The 22244-nt window shown below is 37.2% G+C and overlaps 2 protein-coding genes and 1 long non-coding RNA gene across 3 annotated transcripts; 1 reads left to right on the forward strand and 2 right to left on the reverse strand.

Moving 5' to 3' along the window:
• Nucleotides 1-529: 529 nt before the first annotated feature.
• Nucleotides 530-17298, reverse strand: LOC309712022 (phospholipid-transporting ATPase ID-like). Its single transcript, XM_082542608.1, has 29 exons — nt 17222-17298; nt 17050-17106; nt 15091-15175; nt 14809-14864; nt 14451-14564; nt 14209-14307; nt 14000-14061; nt 13821-13893; nt 13649-13719; nt 13457-13539; nt 11431-11589; nt 10576-10664; nt 10268-10461; nt 9984-10192; nt 9845-9888; nt 9591-9756; nt 9086-9274; nt 8364-8479; nt 8110-8274; nt 7779-7890; nt 7544-7649; nt 7066-7216; nt 5949-6132; nt 5631-5854; nt 4741-4824; nt 3773-4018; nt 3356-3494; nt 2989-3119; nt 530-2835 (listed from the first exon to the last, which is right to left on the reverse strand). The coding sequence occupies exons 3-29, from the start codon at nt 15143-15145 to the stop codon at nt 2578-2580; spliced, it is 3579 nt and encodes a 1192-aa protein (XP_082398734.1). The 5' UTR covers nt 15146-15175; nt 17050-17106; nt 17222-17298; the 3' UTR covers nt 530-2577.
• A 3026-nt stretch (nt 17299-20324) lies between these two features.
• LOC309712024 lies at nt 20325-21343 on the forward strand. Its single transcript, XR_014278158.1, has 2 exons — nt 20325-20398; nt 21277-21343. It is a non-coding gene; the product is annotated as an uncharacterized lncRNA (long non-coding RNA).
• LOC309712023 (phospholipid-transporting ATPase ID-like) lies at nt 20398-21723 on the reverse strand. The gene is made up of 3 exons (XM_082542609.1): nt 21529-21723; nt 21260-21390; nt 20398-21075 (listed from the first exon to the last, which is right to left on the reverse strand). Exons 1-3 carry the CDS (start codon nt 21578-21580, stop codon nt 20827-20829), a joined length of 432 nt encoding a protein of 143 aa, XP_082398735.1. The 5' UTR covers nt 21581-21723; the 3' UTR covers nt 20398-20826.
• Between the last annotated feature and the right edge of the window lie 521 nt (nt 21724-22244).

The following is a 22244-nucleotide window of genomic DNA, read 5'->3' on the forward strand; positions in this document are numbered from 1 at the left end:
CAATTCTGTTCTCTGATACAATAACTGTGTGTGTGTGTGTGTGTATATAGTTTTATTGCATGCATGTTTCAATAAATCTACAGTACTTGTATATTTAAACAGCCTTTAAGGTGTCACTTCATTCTGACAGACAAAACTGCACGAGTGTGTATTTTTGCTTCTTCCCATCTTTCCTCCCATGTCACAAACTCTTTTATTGAAGAGAGAAATTCAGTCACAGGCAACAAAATTTGTCGATTTTATAATTCAAATGTGTTGCCTGGTGACCCCTGATCTTTCCCCAGTATGACACTTCAGCCTTTGCAGGCTCTATTTCGAATGTTGTGAAAATGTGAACACAGTTACAGAGACGACACTGACCCCTGGCTGTAATTGGAAGATGCTGAGCTTAAGCTAGTGCCTAAACAATCAAGAACCAAATGTTAAATGAACAAATAGATAATAAGGAAAAGAACAATAAAACAATGTTCAAATATCTTTATGTAAAAATTTATTATAACTAAAAAGAAAACAGTATAATAGACTTCAATTCAAATTAAATCACCAATTGATAATTGTTCAGATTAACATGTGACATTTCACCTGAGAAAAAACATGCAGTAAAGATTAGTATAATAATCCAGTTGTTTCAGTTCAGCTGGTGGCAAGTTCAACATTTTAAAATAAACAAAAAGAAAACAATGTAGGACAGAAACCAAGAAGAATGTCACATTTTTCTGTCTCTTTTAACTAATTTCAGGTTAACATTAACATATTTTTAACAGATCAAACAAAGCCTTTTTACCAAACCAACATTGGCTCAATTAAGACCTTTAAATCAATCATACCATATGATTCTTAATTTTAAAAAAAATAAATTTGAAATGTTTTGAGCAATAATTCCCCAGGCTTTCTGATGCTCTTTCAAAGTTTTTCTTTGCTTTTTCACCCATTCAGTCCTGTCCTTGTGCCTGACAATTTTCAGACGAATATTTTTGTTCATTTTGTTTGCCAGTTAACACTGACCAATGATTTTTTTTAAAAAAATAAACCTAACTGAATGAACCTGGACAAATGGTGGACTAAAGAAGAAGTGACAGGTCAACCAACTATCTACGACACATGAACAGTACCTGAAAATCCTGAACTTAAGAAATAAGGGAGAAAACCCACCAAAGACCTGACCTCAGGCTCTTCAGGTGATCCATCCACTGTTCACTAAAGGTTAATCAGAAATGATCTCAGTGTAAGATTGGCTCTCAAGCAGCCTTTGTTAAGAAAGGAAAACAGGTGGGAAAAGGCTAATCTATGCCAAACTACTCAATTTAGTAAGTGACAACAGGTTTTATGGATTAATGAATCCAAATGAAATCAGTATCAGTATCACTAAATGTCATCAATATGCACAGTGGAATCAGTAAAGAGGTCTACAGCCATCTGTAAAACACAGTAGATGCTCTGTGATGGTTTGAGGATAGATTTTAACCAGTGCCAGTGGGAACCTTTGACAATTTATGTAATTATGAACATAGAAAAGTACCGTCACATTTTGAGCCACCATTTCCAGTATGAAAATGATGTGAAACACACTGTCAGAGTATCAAAAACAACAACAACAACAAAACCAATCATAGATTGGAGCACAGACCTAGACAGTGTGAGATCATCTTGATGGAGAAGAAGAGCTTTGAATGTCCAGATTGGAGAACTATTCCTGAAGATGACTTAACTACAAGAAGGCTTGGTTTAGAGAGCTAAGGCAATGCTGAAGAATAAAGGTGGTCATACAGATATTGACTTTCAAGCTTGTTAGAAGTGTACAAACCCTTTGCTGTATAGAGTGTATTTCCATGTATTTGTGTTTAAGTTTAAAAAAAAACTGTTGCACCTTGTCGCGGCCTTTTACGTTCCAAACACCAAAAAAGTCCAAGAAAAGGCCGTGGGTGGCAACGGGAGGTTTGTTTTAGAACGCACTTCTGACTCCATTGCTTAAAAATCATATGCCGTTTATTTCGTGGAAAATTATAAACAAAAATCAGCCAAATAACTTCTTAAAACTTAAAATTAAACGAAAGTTAACTTAATTTGCTTTAACAACTTCAAAAGTGGTCAAAAAATCATTTTCTAACCCTCCCGTCTTCCCATCTGACATTTGGCAAACAAAAAACGAAAAACCTCTTTACCACACCCATCCAGGGTGCTCTTAATCTCTTGATTAATGGGAGGGTCCATAAGCTAATAAACCAATCACTTTCCAAAAGCTTCTCCAATAAAATTAATTACAAATTTACATAACAAAACCAGGTCAGAATATTCTTACACCTTTAAAGAAAAAACAAAAATGAATACAAATTGCATTTTATAAACATTCAACAAAAATGGCCACAACACACCTAGTTCCCATTTTGAGGATTGATGCAAGATTTTTGCACAGCACTGTAAAACACCATGATTTTTTTATACTGACTCGGTTTTAAGTGTAAAAGTTTGACCTGGAAAGCAGAATTTACCCTGTGTATCCTCTCATGACTGTTGATTCAGCTTCAGAATTATGATATATATATATATGAAGTGCTTCAGTCCCTGCAAACTTCCAGGCTATGGGCTCTGTGACTCTGACTCCTCAGTAATAGTGCGATAGTGCTGTGGCTGATTTTGAACCATGGGAGAATCTCTGTGGTCAAACAGAGCTAGTCTTCTCGTGTGTCCTTTCAGCAGGAATTTTTGAGACATTACCAGAGCACCGTAGCCCTGAGAGTGTGAGAAAGCATAGCCTGACCGCCTGGTGATGCGCTTTTTCAGTGTGCGACGAGGAGCAGGTGCTGGCAATGCCTCTTTTCGCGCCTTAGCTCTCACCTAGAAAGAAACAAGTTAGATGACTTTAATATTTATTTAGTTTTTTGCACAACATTACATCAGTTCACATCGTTATTTACGGTCCACCAACTCCTACACATAAGATGCCTAAAAGACAAGATGGCTTTAATGTCTATCTAATATTTTTCTCACCTCGTCATTGATGGTAGGACGAAGCTGTATGAGAATGAAACGAAATGCTACCACAGGCAGGACACAGAGGAGCGAACTCAGGAATATGGTGAGCCATATGTTAGGCTGGTTCAAAGAGTTTCTTGCTGTGCCTGGAATCCAAACAAATATTGGACCAGCAATTAAAAACAAAGTAAAAGAATTGTTGTAAGTTACAGCATTATAATGTGCATATGTAAGCGATAAACACTAAATCCACAAAAAAATGGAATACGTGGAAACGCTGACCTATTTACACTGTATCAATCAGCCAAATAACTTGATATGGTTTAATTTCTCAAAAATCAAGTGGACCACAGCAAGCAGCCTCCATGGCAGATCTACTTACCAGTGAAGGGGAAAGCAGACGTGAAGATCAAAAACATGCCGCTGCTGTACATGGTGAAAGTGATGGCAAAGTAGACCGCAATACTTGCCCACACAAATAATTGGTTTATTGCTGTCCAGTAATAGGTGTCAAGAAACAGCTGAAAAAAATGATTGTTTTTAAATGTGTTCAGTGACTGAGATGAGTATAATTTTATACTGTGGTATGGGATACATACATATATAAATTAAAAAGGCAATCCCACAAATATATGTTTACACATCTAAAAAGCTGTTCACTGATTTGTAGTGCAAAATATTACAGAAACAGAGGACGAACAGTGTTGCGACGTCGCTGTCATTTTCTTTTATTCCAAGGCTAATATGTCATTGCCAAGCGTGCTATAATGCTTCTGACAACAAGAGTTGTATTTCTTACCTGTGCAAACACCACTATAAGCAGGCAGGTCTGTGCCAGTAAAGCAAACGACTGATAGTCGGCAATGTCTTTTCCGTCATCTCTGACTGTGTCATGCATGGAAGCCCAGGGAATAAAGAAGAGGGTCAAGGAACTGTAGCAGCTGTGCATCACACACCTCACAAAAGCTTTCTTATTGAAGTATTGGTTCTTCTGGCCTGGAGTGTAGAGCTGAGGGTGCTGTAAACTCCAGCGATCATTTACATCCTGCAGAAAACAGGGTTTAAAGGAAGAGATGAGAAAGCCTGGTTTATGCAGGCACTGGGATATGACATTAAAAAAAAAAACTAAACATTGTGAATAATTTTCTGCTGCATATGTCACACAGTGGAAATTTGTGTTTGTTTAATGGTTTATGTTGTTTTGATCATAGTGTGTATTGGTGCATAGAGTACTGAGTTTATTTGAATGGTTTTATTCTGATATTTATATTGCATGTTTTAGTGTTGTTGCACGATATCCTTTTAATCCAGTGTGGACTAGGCGGACAATAGTAGGCACTTGTTGAAGTGTGGGCGTGCCCTGAGGCGGGATATTAGCCACCAAACAAACTTGTTAGAGGAGAGGGTGAGCTCAGAGAGGAGGAAGGAAGAAACACATGCAAGCCAGCGCCTGCCTGATCGTGGGGTGCGACGGGACATTAGCGACAGACCAGCCAGCGTAACACAGCGACCCAGTCCCAACAGCAAGAAGAACGATATTGGGAGGCGACGTGTGTAATCGACAGCAGGGCAGAGGTGCACCTCAGTGTGTGAGAAATGTTGAATAATTTTTTTGAAATAGTGTATATTTATGAATAAATGGTGTATTTAGGACCTGCTTAGTCTCTGGGCCCTGAGCGCTGATTCACTTGCTCCCCTCGTCCTTGTATGTGAAAGAAATTTAAGGTGGGATATTTAGACTTACCAGTCTATGCTGGCTACACATACCTGTTCAAAGAGGCTCAAGCCAAGGACAGGAAGAGCTGTGTAAATTGTGTTGTAGAAGGTGATGAACCACTCGTCATACACAGTCTGTAGATAACCAGAATATGCATGAATGTAGCATTAAAGAAATTATATGAATTTACTTATATACATTTGTCCTGGAATTGTTGGTGAGGAACTGGTTTTCAGTCTGAGATAGAGATAAATCATTAAAAAAAGATCTCCCAGCACAAAAACTACAACAGTGTTTAGATAAATAATTAACACACCATGACTGACTACAGAGTTTTGCTTTTTGCTTGTGAAAAGTTTAGTTTCAGCTCTACATTTATTTATTTAAAATTCTCTCTATTTCTTTGTTTTTGTGTTGTTTTGGGTAAGTTTATATTATATGCAAATGGAAAACTTCTAAGGCTGAAAAGAAAGCCAATGCAACAAAGGGCCAAAAACTGTAGATCCTTGAAGCTGGGTCAAAAAAGTAAATTCCCATAGTGTACCTTATTAAAATGCATTACAGCATGGTGTTTACAGCCTGCATCCTCCTTCATGGCAACCATTCAGGATAGCCTGAGTTGTGATAATAATCACCCATTTAAATTATAGTCGGATAAATGATTTGCTGTGTCTGTGCAATGCAGCTATACAGTCCATGAATGCAGCTTGCTAAACAAGATGCTAGCATAAACCGATAACTGAGCACTCTAACCTGTCCAAAACAGGGCTTCAGCAGCCAATCAGCAACTGACCGGTATATCCATGTTTTTCTGCAGTCTGGCTGTCTGGCCTTTTTGTTATTTTGCTCATTTTTCTTCCTTACTATATTTCCTTCTGTTTTCTCAAACTGCATATAAACATTTACATTTCACTATACATTTACAATGCATATGTCTCACCTGTGCTGAGAAACCACAAAAGAAGGCGTACCAGAAATGCATAAGGGTAAAAGTGAAGTTCTTGTAAAAGAAATATCCAAGGAACTTGCACATGCGGATGTAGGACCAGCGACCATGCACCAGCAGGAGGCGCTGAAGGTAACGGAACTGTGCAAAGGAAAAGTCGCTGGACAGCACTGCCTGCATGCCTTCCTGTCCACTGATACCTACACCAATATGAGCAGCTGACACACAGAAAAGGAAGAAATAAAACGGCCAGGATCAATAACAGTAGCTACATATTTCCCAGCTGGTTAGTTGTAGCAAAAATACAGTTACCCTTTATCATGCTGACATCATTGGCTCCATCCCCAATAGCAAGAGTGACAGCCTGCTTGTATTTCTTGACCAGCTGAACCACTTGGGCCTTTTGCAAAGGAGTGACCCTGCAGCAAATCACTGTCTGACACATGCATGCTGTCCTCAGCAGCTCCAACCTCAAGTTCTTCTCCAGTGCAAAAGCCTGATGATGAAGAGAAGAAGGGATTACAGTAGTGCAATGAGGTCATCTGCCAAGCCTCCCTGGCACAACCTTATCACCTCAAAATGGACACCAAAAAGAAAGTCTCTTAAGGCAGGTAAATTTGAATAATCATTGTAGTATAAAAATATTAAATTCCAAAGTGTATATGTTTAATGCCAGTTACATTTAAATTAATATTCTGGAAATTTCTCATTTTAATCACTTAAAAAAAATTCTGTGAGTAGGTAGGTTTCAGATCTGGATGACTCGTTTTAATTACTTGCACACTTCAGAATTGGTGCAGTTTACTGCATTCTTAAACTACTGGTCTCAGAGCACACACACACACACACACACAAAACAGTGAATGTAACACGTTTGTCGTGCTGCGACTGGCTAAATCTGACTAAGGTTATACTACTGGCAAGCTGAAGTACCAAGTAGAAGTACCAGGATGAAGTAATTCTGAGCTTGTGTCATTCTAGCAGCAGCATCCTGTTTGTGGCTGACTTTACAGGACTACCCCCGCCACAACTCAGCCAGTGTATCACAACCTGTTCAGGATCAGGAGCATAACCAGACAATTTTTTGGCCAGCATTTTGTCCTGATATGTCTCCTATTAAACTTGCCTCTAACATGCTATTGGATGTGTTTATCAGAGGCAGCCACAACCGATGATCGCTGCTCAGCTGCAGGCTGCACTCATCCAGGCATGGAGAGCAATTTCTCAACAGAATCACATACTTGAGCGGTCCATGTGCAGACAGGTGGCAGCTTATATCACAACCAGAATAAGTCATACCTCAAGTTAAGCACCTTCTATACACATATAAAATCTATTTCAAACATAACATTGGGTGATTAATACATGGAAGCACAAGTGAGAAGGAACAACACAAGAAACAATTCTTGTGGCTTCAGCAGCTTCTTACCAAACTGTGCCCATTTATAATTAGGCCATATTCTCCATCCACCTTCTCATCCTGCACAGTCTCCATTTTCTCAACCCAAAACAGGCCTCCGCGGGATGTAGTCACAGATGGCTCCTCTGCTGCTTCTGGACACATTTTCCTTCGAGCATTCCTGAAAATATTTGGACAGAATAAACTATTTTAAATATATTTTAAAAAACCTTAAAGTCTTACAACTCTTAACCCATCTTCTTCTTTTTCTTCATTACTATTATTTTTATCCTAAGTCAGATTTTTATGTAACTTATTTTTTTTATGTTAGAATTAGCTTATGATAGTTAGTTAAAAAATAAGATGACAGTTTCTATTATTTTATGGGCTGTTTATTTGAAAGCACGGTAACAAAAAGCTTAAAATATGTGTCAGTTTGTTCATAATTAAATAATGGTCATAACTTTCTTAGTTATTTTAAGTATGTTTAAATTTCTAATAGACTCACAGTAGCTCCTCTTTGACTCCTTCAGCAGTGTTTGCTGAAACAAAGAAGACATCCTTCATCTCCTCTCTTAGCATGTTACAGGAATAGCCAATGTTCTCTGCTGTCTCTGTTTCAAAAAAAAAATCTCAGTCACTTTGGTGTAATACATGTTTCTAACTGTATATCATATGGCAGTATTATTTATCCATTTTGAAATGAGTGGTTTAAATAGATTACACAGTATGTTGACACTGACCTTGCTTATCTCCAGTTAACACCCAGATTTTGATGTCAGCTTTAGCCAGTTGCTCAATGGTCTGTGGCACACCGTCTTGCAACTTGTCCTCCACAGCTGTCGCTCCCAACAACTAAAGCCACAAATGTAGTTATCATTTAAACTGATGCTGCAGAAAGTAAAGCAATGAAGCCATCCTTTGCTTTTGTTGCAAATGATAGTTAAAGATGCACATTTAACTGTAACTCTAGTGGAAAATCAAGTATCATTTCTGCCAAAGTACTCACAGGCAATCAACCAGCAAACTGTGGTCGGTCTTATCTAGCAACATGGCAAAGGTTTTTGGACTAACCATCATATCTTTCTCTATCTCTTCATAAAGTTCATCAAGTTTTTCTTCACGTTCCTCCATGGCGATGCTGGCCTCATGGTGGCGCTGTGTCCAATCTTTCATGTAGCTCTCATCTAAATCCTTGTAGGCCAAAGCCAGTGTACGGAGGCCATCACCTGCATACTCCTATTTTTGTTTGATAAATGAAATTAATTAAAAAAAAAATACTTCTGACTTTAGCTTCAAGCTGCTGGTATAAGTTTTGGATCGCTCACATTGAGGTGATTTGTGGTCAGCTTCATCAGTTTGTTACAGAAGGGGTCTAATCTTTCCAAGATGATGGTGTCTGCACCTTTGCAGTATAGAGTCAACTTCCCCTCTGGGCCACGCACTGTAAATGACACGGAAAGTTACAATTATGTTATTCAGAAATGTATCACAGGTAGGTACTGAGCAGCTGGTCCTAGGTTATAAAATAAAAAGTTGAATGGAGAGACAATATTTTTAAATTATATTTTTAATTATAATATTATGTAAATAGATCTTTAACCTCCTAAGACCCGGACTCTTCCACGGCATGCATTTTTAATTTCTCTTTGATATTTGGGCTGATTGGGGCCTGATAAATGTAAAAACAACGAATTAGCAGATTTTTTTTTTTTACCTAATTTTAGTTTCTAAGAAAAATGAGAGCCACATATGAGGATATTCATTTAAAATTTCGATGGAACAGTAATAATAATAATAATGGATTGGATTTATATAGCGCTTATATAGTAGCAGTATAATGTCCTCGTAAGTGGATATCAGGCCCTTGTAGAGCAGAATTGAGTATTTTGGTTTAAGTAACCCAAAATGTGATGTCCACATATGTGGACGGCAGGTCCTAGGAGGTTAATCGGAAAATTAATAAAATATTAAAGAAAATTAATAAATATCTTCTCTGTGATAAAAAGAAACTTTAGAAATTAAACATCTTGCTGCCCCTTTATCTCACCTATCACTGACATCCTCTTCCTCACATTATTGAAGTCCAGAACAGCCAGAAGTTCGTAGATGACTTGTTTGCCCATCTCTATGACTGTGATGGTTTCTGGTGTGCGTGATCGGAACACAAATCCAAAGTTTCTTGCAGCAGTCACCAGAGCGCCTTCATCAGGTGACTGAGCCTGATAATTGAGCTCTCCTACAACATAAACATTATAAACGATAGTGGTAAGTGAAAATGTGAAAATTGTGCATTTGAGGACTATAAAAGTCAATTTGTTGGGTTTTGTTTTTTTTTTTTTATATGCCCTACACATATAATGGAGAAATTGTCCTTAAATAGTGATAGTGGCAATTTAAAAAAAAAAGAAAAACAGTCACTCTGTATTATTTAAGACTAGGTTCTATTAAAAAAAACATTCAATTATCAGGACATTTGCTGCAAAGCAGTTCTGCTATCAACGGCTTTTAAAGAGTTTTATTAAATAAAAGATGTCTTTTAGGGGACCCCTCACCCTCTTTCTTTTCCTCAGGCATGACAGTGTGACACAGGGATAACAAGCGGAAGAACTCCTGAGTCTCAGGGTTTCCACTTCTCACCATCTCCACCAGACTGTGGTCATGAAAGCTGAACTTTGGATCAGCCAGATTGTTCCAGGAGAAGTCCACTCTCTCTGTCCTCTGCAAGAAAAGCCAAAACAACAAAGTTGGATCAATACTTTCTTTAAACAAAGTTCAAAAACAGAGTAATCATCTGTTTTCCTCTCACCTCTGTAATTTCCACTCTTTGTCCAGAGAAATCATAGAGGTCCCCTTAATAGAAGATAAATATACCTTAAAAATCACTTTTTCAACCAATGCTTGTTTCCGTTTGCCTCACTAATTTTTACTCAAGCAAAGCTGCTCACCGTAAGCTTTTCCATTAATGGAGCACTTGTTGAAAGTCATGATGTTCTGTGTCAGAGTGCCAGTCTTGTCACTGAAGATGTATTTAATCTGGCCTAGCTCCTCACTGAGTGTGGTGGTTCTTGCCTGAGCTGGAGTATCATTCTTAGGATAGTACATCTTCCTGTCCCAGTTTATGAAGAAGCTGTTTCCCAGACGAATGACTTCCATGCTAATATTGTAGCAAAAATTGGTCAGTTGGTCAAAACATGAAACAATTGTCAAGGTTTTCTGTGCTGAAACTTACCTGACGTAGAGAGAAATTGGTACCACTGTGTTAAGAATGATGACATAAGACCAGAAGGTGAGGAATGATGAGAGATGAGCATCAATGCCCGCTTCGCGAGGAAGAAACACAGTGAACAAAGAGCCCTCGCTTGCTTCCCAGAATGCATTTAAAATGGCCATAATGGCACACATAAATCCCAGGAAACCGAAGATCTGATAGAGTAAAGAGATCACAAATCTGCATGTGAGTAATTAATGTTTTTATGAACGTAATATATATTATGAGTCATCTTTAAAACAGTTAAAGGTACGTGTCTATAAACTCACACACAATACAAGGATATTCATCAGGTGATCAATGCTGGTCCGTTTGAATACTGACTTTCCGCTGTTCTGCATCAGCTTAGTGTCAGGACCTGTAGAGGTTCATGTTGTCATGTTGAGACACACTGGTGACAATACTGGTGTGACAGTTACAGTTTTTAGAAGTTTTACAGACTGTTTAGTAGTAGGAGAAAGTAGTAAAAGAAATACAGGGATTTTTTGCTTTTACACAACACACTGTAGTAGACTTTAGTACAAGGAAGAGACCCTCACCTCTATAATAGAAACTGTGAAACCTCTAACAAATGTGTGAATTTGGTTGAAGCTGATTCTCAGAAAGACTTTTTGTGAGTCCCGTAATAACCTGTACCTCAAAAAGAGATGTGCCAATTGATAGATGTACTCACAAATTATTTCTGGACAAAACAGTAACTGAGATGGCAGTTAGTGCGACACATTAAAGATAATTCTTCTATAGTCTGATTGGTTAGAAGGAAGATTCAGAGGTTAAATTCTTTCCAAATTAAATTCCTAATTTAGCTAATAAATTGTGCTAAAAACAACAACAACAGAAAATAGCATTTTATATAGGTCCACTACAACTGGTTTTACAATGCAGGTGAATATAAATAGTTAGGCTATTTCACTTTCAAAAGCTGGACACTTTAACAAGTCTAATGTGTAACACATGCACCCTTTGGATGCCCTCGCACACTTTACTCAAGAGGCCCATCCATCCTCTACTTTACTGTGTGTATTTACATTATTATCAGAGTAAATCATAAAGGTTAAATCCAAAAAGAATCTTGTCCATTGCAAACTGTACACAACTGCAGTACTACTAGCGAGCTAGCATACCTCCAAAAATTACCAAACCGAAGCACCACTCAGTGTTCCTGAGAGTGCAGCCTCTGAGCAGCATTTTGTCATTGTCCAAAGCATAGATGTCATCGTTCATTGTCAGGGTCCCTTTGAACTTATCCAGACGGTTGTTGGGAGGTTCACATCGCACTTCACCTGAGAAACAGAGGTGTCAGCAACAGATTTTGGATTAAAGTTCCCAGGTTTCAAGGGAATAAGCTCACATATAGCTCCACGTCCTTAAGTCTAGCTGTTTGCAGAAATTAAAAAAATACTCAAAATAAATACATTCACAGAATACAATTCAAATTCAATGTGTCAATCTTTTAAGTTCTCTAACATAATTTTTGGGTCATTTTGAATGTGATGGGAGCAACTTGCATGGGCCTCATAGGGCAGGAAAAAGTGTGACATACTAGCTAGGGCACCAATGGTTGGAAAGGCCCTTGCAAGCCTGGAATAAAATGTCTGCTTTAGTTTGAATTTCTTCCTTTTATTTCTGTTGTAATTCATTTGCCTGGTCAAAAAGATCCACCCCTTCTTCTTTACAGCACAGGTAATTATTAGTCTATGTACAGTAGGTTACTGTTAAAGGACATTGTGAGTGATAGCTTTCCTCATAAAAGTATATTTAGAGTATCAAGAAAGAAATAAAAGAATGAATAAGGAGAGTAGAGAAGTCAGCATTTATTTAAAAAAAAGGTGAGCTGGTAAGCAAGATAAACTACACTCAAACTATTCCACTTTGAAGCCATGCAGTATGAGGTTTAGCATCCTGCTAAAATATGCAAAGCATATCATTTGAAAAAGACACAATCTGGATGGGATGTTGTTTTAAAACCTGGTTATACCTTTTATCCTCAGTGGTGCCTTTCCTGATGTGCAGCTGCCAATTTCCCATTCACTAATGTACCTCTATCCGACTTGATACAGTATGCAGTAATTGTATTTGCTGCTGAACAAGCACTCTCCTCTTTAATACAGAAGATGGGGCTTTATTTTTCAAACATAACTTGAAAATTCATTTGAATTTGGCCACAGAAAAAGCAATTTCTGAAAATGTTCCTGAGCTTGTGCAGTAATTTCATTGACAGAACCATGCCTGATTTTAATGCAGTGCTACTAATATTAGTAAATATTCATGAAATTGTAAAAAGTCTCAATTTAAAAATTTGATCTGTTTTTATTCTGTCTCGTGGGTATTTCTGAGGTGTGTTATAAGTTTGTTATATGACAAATCATAGTCATTGTTCTGTAAGTAATTGCATCTACGTGTCAGTAAATGTGTTTTTTTCCTGATCTTCTCATGGCAAAGCCTGCTATCTAGTGGAAGGTCCATTTCTCTGTGTCTCTGACAATTCCTGCATCTATTACTCTTGACAAGGCATAATGGGTAAGTGTGGTGAATTTGATTGATTGATCTCACTTATTAGTACCTTGTTCAGTGAAGGGATGACTTTCTTTTGTGTTTAAAAAGTTTGTTACATTACTAGTGTAAGCTAGCTGTTGGTGCTTTGTTTAGCCTGTTAGCATGAAACATACCAGCGTATGGTGTTAGCTGTATTTCTAGACATGTGATGCCAGTGTATTGTTGATGTTGAGATTGTGTAGTGGCTGTTTACTCATGACAACAATGTTGAATGTACCATTTGTGTATTTGTATGGAGACTAAATACACCGCACTCTATTTCTGTTATTACAGTTTTACAAAAGAATGAAAGAATTTACAAATGGCGCAAATCAGTAAAGCCCTGAAGAATGTGACACAGTCTCCTAAGTGTTCACTGAAGCCATTTAATGTTTAGCTTTCTGCATAAGTTGGATAGAGACATTCAGCTGAGGGCAGAAGAATTTTGTTGCATCATGATAATGCATATCATTGTATATTTTTGCACAGTGTCATCACTTTTTTGAAATTGGGATTTTATAGACATAGCCTCAAAAACATTATTTACAGGAATGTACTGTAAAAATTTCATTCAAGAGTATTTTTTCTGTTGTTTCTGTTTCTGTATCTTCTCACCATTAAAGGCAGCCAATGCCTCAATGTTGTCTTCCAACTCTCCGGTTGCAGTCAGAGCCTGTTTCACCTTCAGATTGGTTTCTCTGGGGGAGACCAAGAGGACATGAAAAAGGTAAGGGAAATGTAAGGCATTGTTAGAAATTAGCCATTATGCTAACATACACAGGTTTTTGCACAGTACTCCACACTCACCCATCTAATTCAGCTGTTTCCACATAAACTAAATTAAGGGGCTCACTGCTAGACAGCAACAGAAGGTCTGCCTAAGAAATGAAAGCAATAAGTACGGTCCAGTAGATTGAAGCTTTTGAATTTAATTGCTTTCACTTTCTTCAAATCTTTGCTATAGCCTCCCAAAACTTACTGTGACAAACTCATTATTCTCCAGTTTGACTATGTCCCCAACCTGAACATTCATCCATTTTTCATTTTTTAGTCTGTTGGGAAAAGGAACAAAGACATAAAACAGAAATGAATCCAAACACTGCATAATTCTTCACACAAAAGTTGTTCTTTTTTTCATTTGGGTTTCCAAAGACTTACTGGCCATCCATGAGGACGTCCACCTTTCGGTTATTCACTTGTCTGTCACATTTGTGTCTGTTCTGCTCAGTTGATACAAGAGAAAACATTGTTTGCTTACAAATCAGATTTTAGTTCCTTATTTTTTCTTTTCCCTAATATTGAGTGAGATTCTTTTTTAGTTAAATACGATTTCAATTCTGTTTCCAATTTTTATAATTTCTGCTTACTATGTCATCATTGGCATCCTTGACTGCCGATATTGACAGCACAAAAACCAAAGGGACGGCTGTGGTGAACCACGACAAAGAGGAGATTTGTGGGATTAACTGTGGGCACACACACACATACACTATTTTAGTACAATGATCATTTAGCTTGATCATCTGCAAGCTAAATAAACTTAAATTGCATTACTTATGGACATTTTATAATGTTTGCACAATAAGCAGAGATGGTTCTGTAGAGATACCTGAAGGATAAGAAGGAAGAGGAAGTAGGCATTAGCAAGTCTTCTGAACTGCTCAAATAAATTAAGCGGCAGGAAGGTGAAGATGCTGTATTTGGAGGTCCTGATGGCATTGTTCTAAAGTAGAGGAAATTTCCAGATATCAGTCTCTGAGATGTATGTAATTTTCAAAACAAAATAACCCAAAAAAACCCAAAAAACCCCTCAAAGATACATTTGTGATTGACAGCATTTAAGTATGTCTGTAAATGTTGCAGTGAAGTAGCAATCTGTGCTTTCGATCTCAGTACGACTTTCAAACAGTCTCTTATATCCATGGTATTTAATGAATATTCATAATAAGATTTGTTTTTATACTTACAGCATAGCCATGAGATAAATTGAAAGATCTGTCATTAGCTCTTAAACGTCTCTCCTCTGTGAAAATAAAATATGGAGGGCGAGAGTTTACAATAAGTTAAAGGAGCGCTAAGAAAAAAAAAGTCTACTCTGAAAAAAATGTTTACTCCAATTCATACTTAAAACTTAAATTTACAAAAGTTTCAAAACCCAGTAGTCCAGGAATATTTTCAAACAAGAAAACCCTGATAAACATAACAGTTATTCAGCGCATAGCAGAAATTCTGCATGCATCAGAGCTTACCTTCGCTTTTCCCTTTTCCACGTACCCGGTTAAAGCGTGACACTACAGATCCCATCTTTATCTCAGTATTTCCATGTTTTACAACCTAGGGAAAGCATGCATGTGTTTTTATGACAGTGACCTATGTAGCTAGGCAAACAGTTGTTCCTTTGTGGCTTACATATATCGAAAAAGCAAGTGAAAGGAGAAACTTGCAAAAGCAAGAGGGAATCAGTTAATATATGGAAGGCCATGTTTAAGTAGAATTGTGATTCACTGTAAAAAAAAAAAAAAAATGAAAGAAAACCAACCTTAAAAGCTCTGACAGCTTAATAAAAGCTTAAAGTTTTACATGCAATATGTTCAATTCCTTATTTTTCTTTTTTTCTTTTGTTGATATATTGAGTAGCCACTGACTGATGACAGACACTATTCTTTCACCAAAACAGTGCTGATGATGGTAGTAAACAACTACTATCATCTACATACTATATCTATCTATCTATACTTTATTTATTACTACTAAATAGAACTATATAGATATAGGGTAAAAAGATTTGAAAATTAGACAGAGTAAATACAAAATGCAATTTTTAAAATGATGACCCTTCCCAGAAGTGGGCATCCTAGCAAAATTTCTTAGAGATTGCATGAAGCCACAGACAAATCCAGAAAAATACATTTAAGAACTGCAGGCCTGACCTGCTTCAGTTAAGGTCAATGTTCATGATTCAACAACAAGAGACTGGACAAAAATGGTGTCTATGGTAGAGCTCCAAGGTTAAAAACATTGCCGACCAAAAACAACACAAAGACTTGTCCCAAACCTGCCAAAAACATCTTGACAATCTTCAAGACTTTTGGGAAAACATTTAGTGGACTTACTTGAAAAATATATCCTGTTACATCTGGCGTAAAACTAACAAAGCATTTCATAAAAAGAACATCACGCCAACAGTCACATATTGCTGTGGTGGTAGCATGATGGTCTGTGGCTGCTTTTGCTGTTATCTAGGCTGTTGAACCTGGACAACTTGCTGTAACAGATGGAAGTATTAGTTCTGCATTCTACTAGAAAAAAATGTTAATGAGGGAGAATATAGCCATAAGTTTGTGCCATGAAGTTCAAGCACACTCAAAATGCTCAAAAACCCTCCAATATGTATGAATTAAAACAATTCTGTAAAGAAGAGTGAGCCAAAATTCCTCCCCAGCCACGTGAAAGACTCATTCTCAGATATTACAAATACTTGATTGCAGTTCTTGCTGACAAGGGTGGCACAACCTGGTGTTATGATTAGGGGGCAATTACTTTTGCAACATAGGCTAGCTTACCTTAATAAATAAAATCATCATTTAAAAACTCCATTTGCATTCTCAGTTATCCTAGTCTAACATAAAAAAATTATTCTGTGACAAATGTGCAAAAAAAAAATTAAGAAGGAGGCAAATACATTTCACTGCACTGTACACCCACTCTCCAGACTTTGTGTTACTAAGCTATAAAGACATAAAACCACTCCTGTTTTAACCATTTGTGCCAGTCAACCAGGTTTGTTCATCACCCTTAAGTGTTCATTATAACATACAAGTACTGTTTGTATTTTTCATCATGTTTTCTTTTTGCAAAGTAAAGTTCTGAATAGAAAAAGTGAGAATAGGAAATGTTGACAGTGAAATCAATAGCAATTTAACAGTAATGAAGTGAGTCAGAGGTTAGACACTAACCTCTAATGCTACCTAATACATTTATGGAATCTTCAAGCATAAAAAGAAGGCAACAAACTGTGTTAAGTTTCATTTAATATTTCTTCACTCACAATAATATTAAATCGGTCCAAACTATTGTGAATCTGACCTGGCCGGAAATCTAGGTCAGACTTCAAGGGTTCAAATTGTGAGCTTGTTTGTGATTATTATTAATGACATTCAGGATATCAAACACACTTCCACGGTCTGAAGTGAAAATCAGCCACATACCTTAACAAAATTATGATTTCCTCTGTCCTCAAAGTCCTGCTCACACACAAGCACAGGCTGGGGAAAAAAAGAGGTTTTTAAGATTTTAAAGTTTCCTTTTATTTCCGCCTTTGACAAAGTTAACCCACGCTAGGTACCAATCCAGGTACCCAGTGGTGGGAGAGGTGCCTACAGTAGAGATTTCAGGTTCATCCAGGAAGAACTGGGCTGGGATACCCCTCCACCTAGCAACTCAGAGCTTGTTTGAACAGTGCAGTGATCTTTGGACCTCGATGGCGACTCAGTGTAGGATGTAGGTGCAGTAAAACAGCAATAACTGGGAAGAAATTCAGCCAATCAGAGGTAGCATTATGGTTGCGACCTGGGCGGTCATGTAACACACCCCGTGCCAGATGCGCATGCTCAAATTGAGCAGTTGAATTAAATTCAGGTCACGTTTTGACTCATTCATAAGCATGAAAAAATCATGTATCGTTATACTGATTGTCACCAAATATGGAGCTTGCTGACATTTACCGGTCTGATCTCAAAATAATGGAAAGGCATATCATAGATAAGTTATTTTATTTGTCAAGATTAAAAGGAAGTCTGTGAGGAAAGATACAATCTGCTCTGTGTCCCATTAGAATTTAGTAACTGTTGGAGCACAATACAGAATTAGCAGTAATGACAGTAAAACTGAAGGGCCAGTTTATTGATAGAGGCCATTAGCTGGTCCAATGTGGTCTAAACTTGTGAATACAGTGCATAAAGCAAACTGTGTTGATCTACAACACCAGAATGTGAAGTATCAGAAAGAAGGCTGAGCTTTATAATCTAACACTTCCCAAAAAAGAGGATGAAACCACACGTGAGACAGATGGTGGTAGAGCTGATTTATTGGAAACCCCAGGAGCAGAGGGATGATTCACAACAGGTAAATGTTCTGTCCTGTTTGAAGCCACTGAAGATACAGTCAGGAACTGTAACAACCTCTTGAACATTTTCAGCAAATAAAATGCTTTGGTCTTGATTGATAAAGGCAGTAAAAAATCACCCAGGTGAGAAAGTAAATTTTGAAGGGCTCTACTGGCAAACTGTTTCAGCAAAGAGGAAGCTCACACATACACTATCGCAGCCCCACCAATGCTTCTGTTTTTCATAAACAAATGTATTGCAGCTCAGGTGACTAATGATGATCAACTGGAACTAAAAAGTGCAACTTGTCACTCAGAGTATGAGCAAAGTCTTAACTTGATGAAGAAAATGGGTAAAGCCATCCTGACGCATGGGCCAATGGATTAACAGCTGTAAATGACTATAGGCCTAATCGAAATCTGCTAGCCTGGATTACAAATGATGGATATATCCTTTTTTAGACACATTTTCCAGATTTGTAACTGACAAAATACACAACTGACTTGTTGTTTTGGAAGTGTTTCTTTACACCTTTAGTTCCTGTTTTTAAAGATGGGGTTATGAAAAGGTAAAAAAAAAAACAGTTACAGAGATAAGACCAATGACTGGCTGTACACTGTGAACACTGTGAATGTTGTAGTATCAGGTTAAGTCACACATTCATGAAGGACTGAATGTTATTATTAACAAAGAATAACAGCACACACACACACGCACAAAATCCTCATGCAAATAACCACAGTGTGTCAACTATACATGTTAAAATGAAGGGGGGAAGGGAAAAACAGATTTTCAACTGGAAGCAAAATCCAAAGTTTCTCATTTTTGCTCTTTACAGTTCACCATATAGGACATAAAGCAACCAATAAAGGCAAACGAAATGTGTGTGCTGTGCTGTGTGAGGCACGAGTAATGTATTTTGGAATATGGGAAAATGTAAGAAAGGAGGACCATTACTTGTTTAAAATTGTGTTGTTGTCAAGCAAAAAGGTAATAACAAAAAACTAGCTGAAAAGTGACCCTTTAAAATTGGAAGAATGGACTGATGTAATCGAGGACATATATATAATGGAGAAAATGACCTACACTTTGAGACTGAAATCTGACAAACACCGAAAACAGTGGACAAAATGGATAGCTTAAAAGACTCACTCAGCCCCATAGAGCAGGGACCTCTCCTCGTTGTTGTTGTTTTTTTTTGTTGTTGTTTTTTCCCTTTTCCCCTCTTCCACAGATTGGGTGTTCTTTATTTTTTATTTTTTTGGTTTGTTTCTTTTGTGTGGTTTTTTTCGTGTTTTTGTTTGCATGTACTATAAAATTGGAAAAAGTACAAAATAAAAAGTAAAAAAAAGAAAAAGAAAAAAGAAATGTGTGTGCAGCACACAAACTCATTGCAGTTGTGTGTTTTGTATACGTTTTTGTATGTTTTTCTCAGAATGATTGTTACACTACTGTATGAAGCCATGTTGTCTAAGGTGATCAGCCACTCACCATACACACACACTATCAACAAGGGGCACTTTGATGCATAGAGCAGGATACTATAATTTTTTTTTTTTTTTTTTTACCTCTTAAGCCCCAAGGGGGTTTCTGAGCTTCCTGCTCGAAAATGTAATGCCCAAATTTAATTGATTATTTCTCTGCAATTACAAACTCTGTCCTTACAATCTTGGTATCAAAATAAAGCTAACACTTGTGAGATTTCATCAGAGGTGTAAATATTGAAGCAGATATTACTGCGTCAAGGTTACTGAGACTGGAACACAGAAAAAGTAAGTATATTTTATCCTCGCCTAATTTTTAATTTTAATTTTTAGGATATAACCCTTTTAAAAATATGCCTCAGATCACCTGTGCAAAGACTTATGTTTCTAAAGTGAAACAGTGAAAAATTACAGCCCTGTCAATACATGAATATCCAGATGTTGTACAAAAATGTCCAATTTTGGCACACAATTGGACACTGTACCAGTTGAATTTTTTAGGTATTAAAGAGCAGAAATTAATAAATTTTATTAACAGGCCTAAAAATGCTTTCTTTTAAATATATTTTTGAAGAATTAACCACACATTTACATGGTAATGGCCCTTTTCTGCGGTGCGCATGAAGCATTTAATTGGTCTCTGGCCCTTTAAACTCCAAGGGGCTGTAACTTTGGTTTCTTTTGGTCAATTTGCATGATTGACACCTCTTTTTAATCGTTTTAGCCAATAGAATCAAAGTAACGATGCCACATTCACGTGACTTCAACCAATCAGACGTTGCAATGCCAAAACCCACGTGGGCCCAAATTTGCTGCATGTGGTGTCTGTCCAGTCACGTGTCTATAGGTGGGTCTAAAATGGCGGTTGTTGACGGAAAACGGCTCTGATGCGGCTAGGTAGGTGTGGTAACTTCTGATAATCACGTGGCTACCGGCTACCAGCGAAAATAATGGAGGAAATCGGGATGGTAAGCCAATCTGTGTCTTAGTGCATTTTCGCCGCTATGTGTTTTTGTGGTCTTCTTTTGCGGCTCATTCAGTGAATTTTCGTCTGATTGTCCACACATATCTGGACTTATATTTCTCACCCCGTGTTATAACCGATTAAACGTGATCTCTTTTTTGCCCCGGTACCGGGGGCGTGGGGCTTACGTGGTTAAACCTGTTTAAATTTTAGGTTTTTTTTTTTATTTTTTTATTTTTTTATTTTTTATAACGACTCAGCATTTTATATAAAAACTTATTCACACATTGTAAGACACCATTAGTTTTTATGCTGACTCTGGAAACCACCATATATTTTAAATTTACCCTGTTTTGTTTGTCTTCAGTGTCAGGTTGGCTCGAAAATTATGAAGTTATGTCGTCTTTCAGTATCTGTGTACTGTGTACCAGGCTAAGGACTCTGTGGCTCCTCAGCAATAGTGCGGTAGTGCTGTGGCTGATTTTGAAATATGGAAGAGTCTGTCTGGGTGAACAGAGCTGTCATCTTTAGGGGGCGTTTTATCAGGAATTTTCTAGATGTTACCAGATCACCGTAGCCCTGGGAGTGAGAGAAGGCGTAGCCTGATCGAGTACTACGCCTTCTCAGTAGACGACGAGGTGCAGGTGCAGTCAACTCCTCTGTACGCATCTTATACCTCACCTAGAAAAAAGAAATATGGGCTTGTTTTGTTTGGTTTTTTTATGCAAACTTTTTTTTACTATGGATACATTGATTCAAACTCAGTTAAATTACATGCTACTTTATAGTGCACAAGGTGCATAGAAGACAAGAAAGTCTTAGATGCTTTATGTGTTCAGTTTAGTTTTTTCTTTTCTTTTTTTACCTTGTCATTAATGGTAGGACAAAGCTGTATAAAAATGAAGCGGAAAGCTACAACAGGCAGGATACAGAGGAGGAACGTCAGGAATATGGTGAGCCACACATTAGGCTGGTTCAAAGTGTTTCTTGCTGCGCCTAAAATCCAAAAAGGACACAATCACATGAGTCACATACTCAGGTCTTCTTTAAAGTACCAAAATTTTAGAATAGAAAAAAACTTCAAAAAGTTAACATTAAAGTGGCCTCTATACTAAATGCAGTAAATGTACTTACCAAATAAGGGGAAAGAAGACGGGAAGACATAAAACATGCCATTGCTGTACATGGTGACTGAGATGGCAAAGTAGCCTATCGTGCTTAACCACACAAAAGAATGGTTCACTGCTGTCCAGTAATAGGTGTCAAGAGACAGCTGAAAAGTGGAAGATTATTGTTATTATTATTATTACTACTACTACTACTACTACTGTAGTAGTACTGTACTATTACTAATTTATTGTTAGTGTCCTGGTGCACAATTAAAATGACTGGCTGAGATGGAATGGAAGTCTATCTGTTACAACAGACTAATATACTGCATAAGTATGGGGCGCCGTTTGTAAAGTGAAACATGCTGAAATTAACGGCAACATTTTTCCACATTTAGCTCAAAACCTTACAAAAACATGTTTTTTCGAGTAATTTTTTACAACATTTAGTAAAATATTTGTAACTTTTCATCAAATGTTAAATATTAAATGTAAATGTTAAATATTAAATCTAAATATTATATTTAAATCTAAATGTTAAATGTTAAATCTAAATGTTAAATCTAAATATTATATTTAAATCTGAATGTTAAATGTTAAATCTAAATGTTACAGAAAACTAAATATTTAGGCTACCATGCAAATTTATTGTACGGATCAACGGAAATACCAAAATAAAAGCTTCCCGAAAACCTCCGGTCCAAAATTGTGTCTGCTCTCCCACTCACTTCTCCCCGCCAT

This window comes from Aulonocara stuartgranti (assembly GCF_965226115.1).
Source record: "Aulonocara stuartgranti genome assembly, chromosome: 7".
NCBI classification, from domain to species: domain Eukaryota; kingdom Metazoa; phylum Chordata; class Actinopteri; order Cichliformes; family Cichlidae; genus Aulonocara; species Aulonocara stuartgranti.

What these genes read in the sequence shown, in the direction of transcription:
- LOC309712022 (XM_082542608.1), bottom strand. Translation starts at nt 15,145, where the DNA reads ATGGGATCTGTAGTGTCACGCTTTAACCGGGTACGTGGAAAAGGGAAA. An exon ending in AAAGAGTGGAAATTACAGAG is followed by an intron (nt 9,757 to 9,844) that starts GTGAGAGGAAAA and finishes CTTTTCTTGCAG; the next exon opens with AGGACAGAGAGAGTGGACTT. An exon ending in TGATGTCAGCATGATAAAGG is followed by an intron (nt 5,855 to 5,948) that starts GTAACTGTATTT and finishes TCTGTGTGTCAG; the next exon opens with CTGCTCATATTGGTGTAGGT.
- LOC309712023 (XM_082542609.1), bottom strand. Translation starts at nt 21,580, where the DNA reads ATGTACAGCAATGGCATGTTTTATGTCTTCCCGTCTTCTTTCCCCTTA. An exon ending in GTCTTCTTTCCCCTTATTTG is followed by an intron (nt 21,391 to 21,528) that starts GTAAGTACATTT and finishes TTTGGATTTTAG; the next exon opens with GCGCAGCAAGAAACACTTTG. An exon ending in GTCCTACCATTAATGACAAG is followed by an intron (nt 21,076 to 21,259) that starts GTAAAAAAAGAA and finishes TCTTTTTTCTAG; the next exon opens with GTGAGGTATAAGATGCGTAC.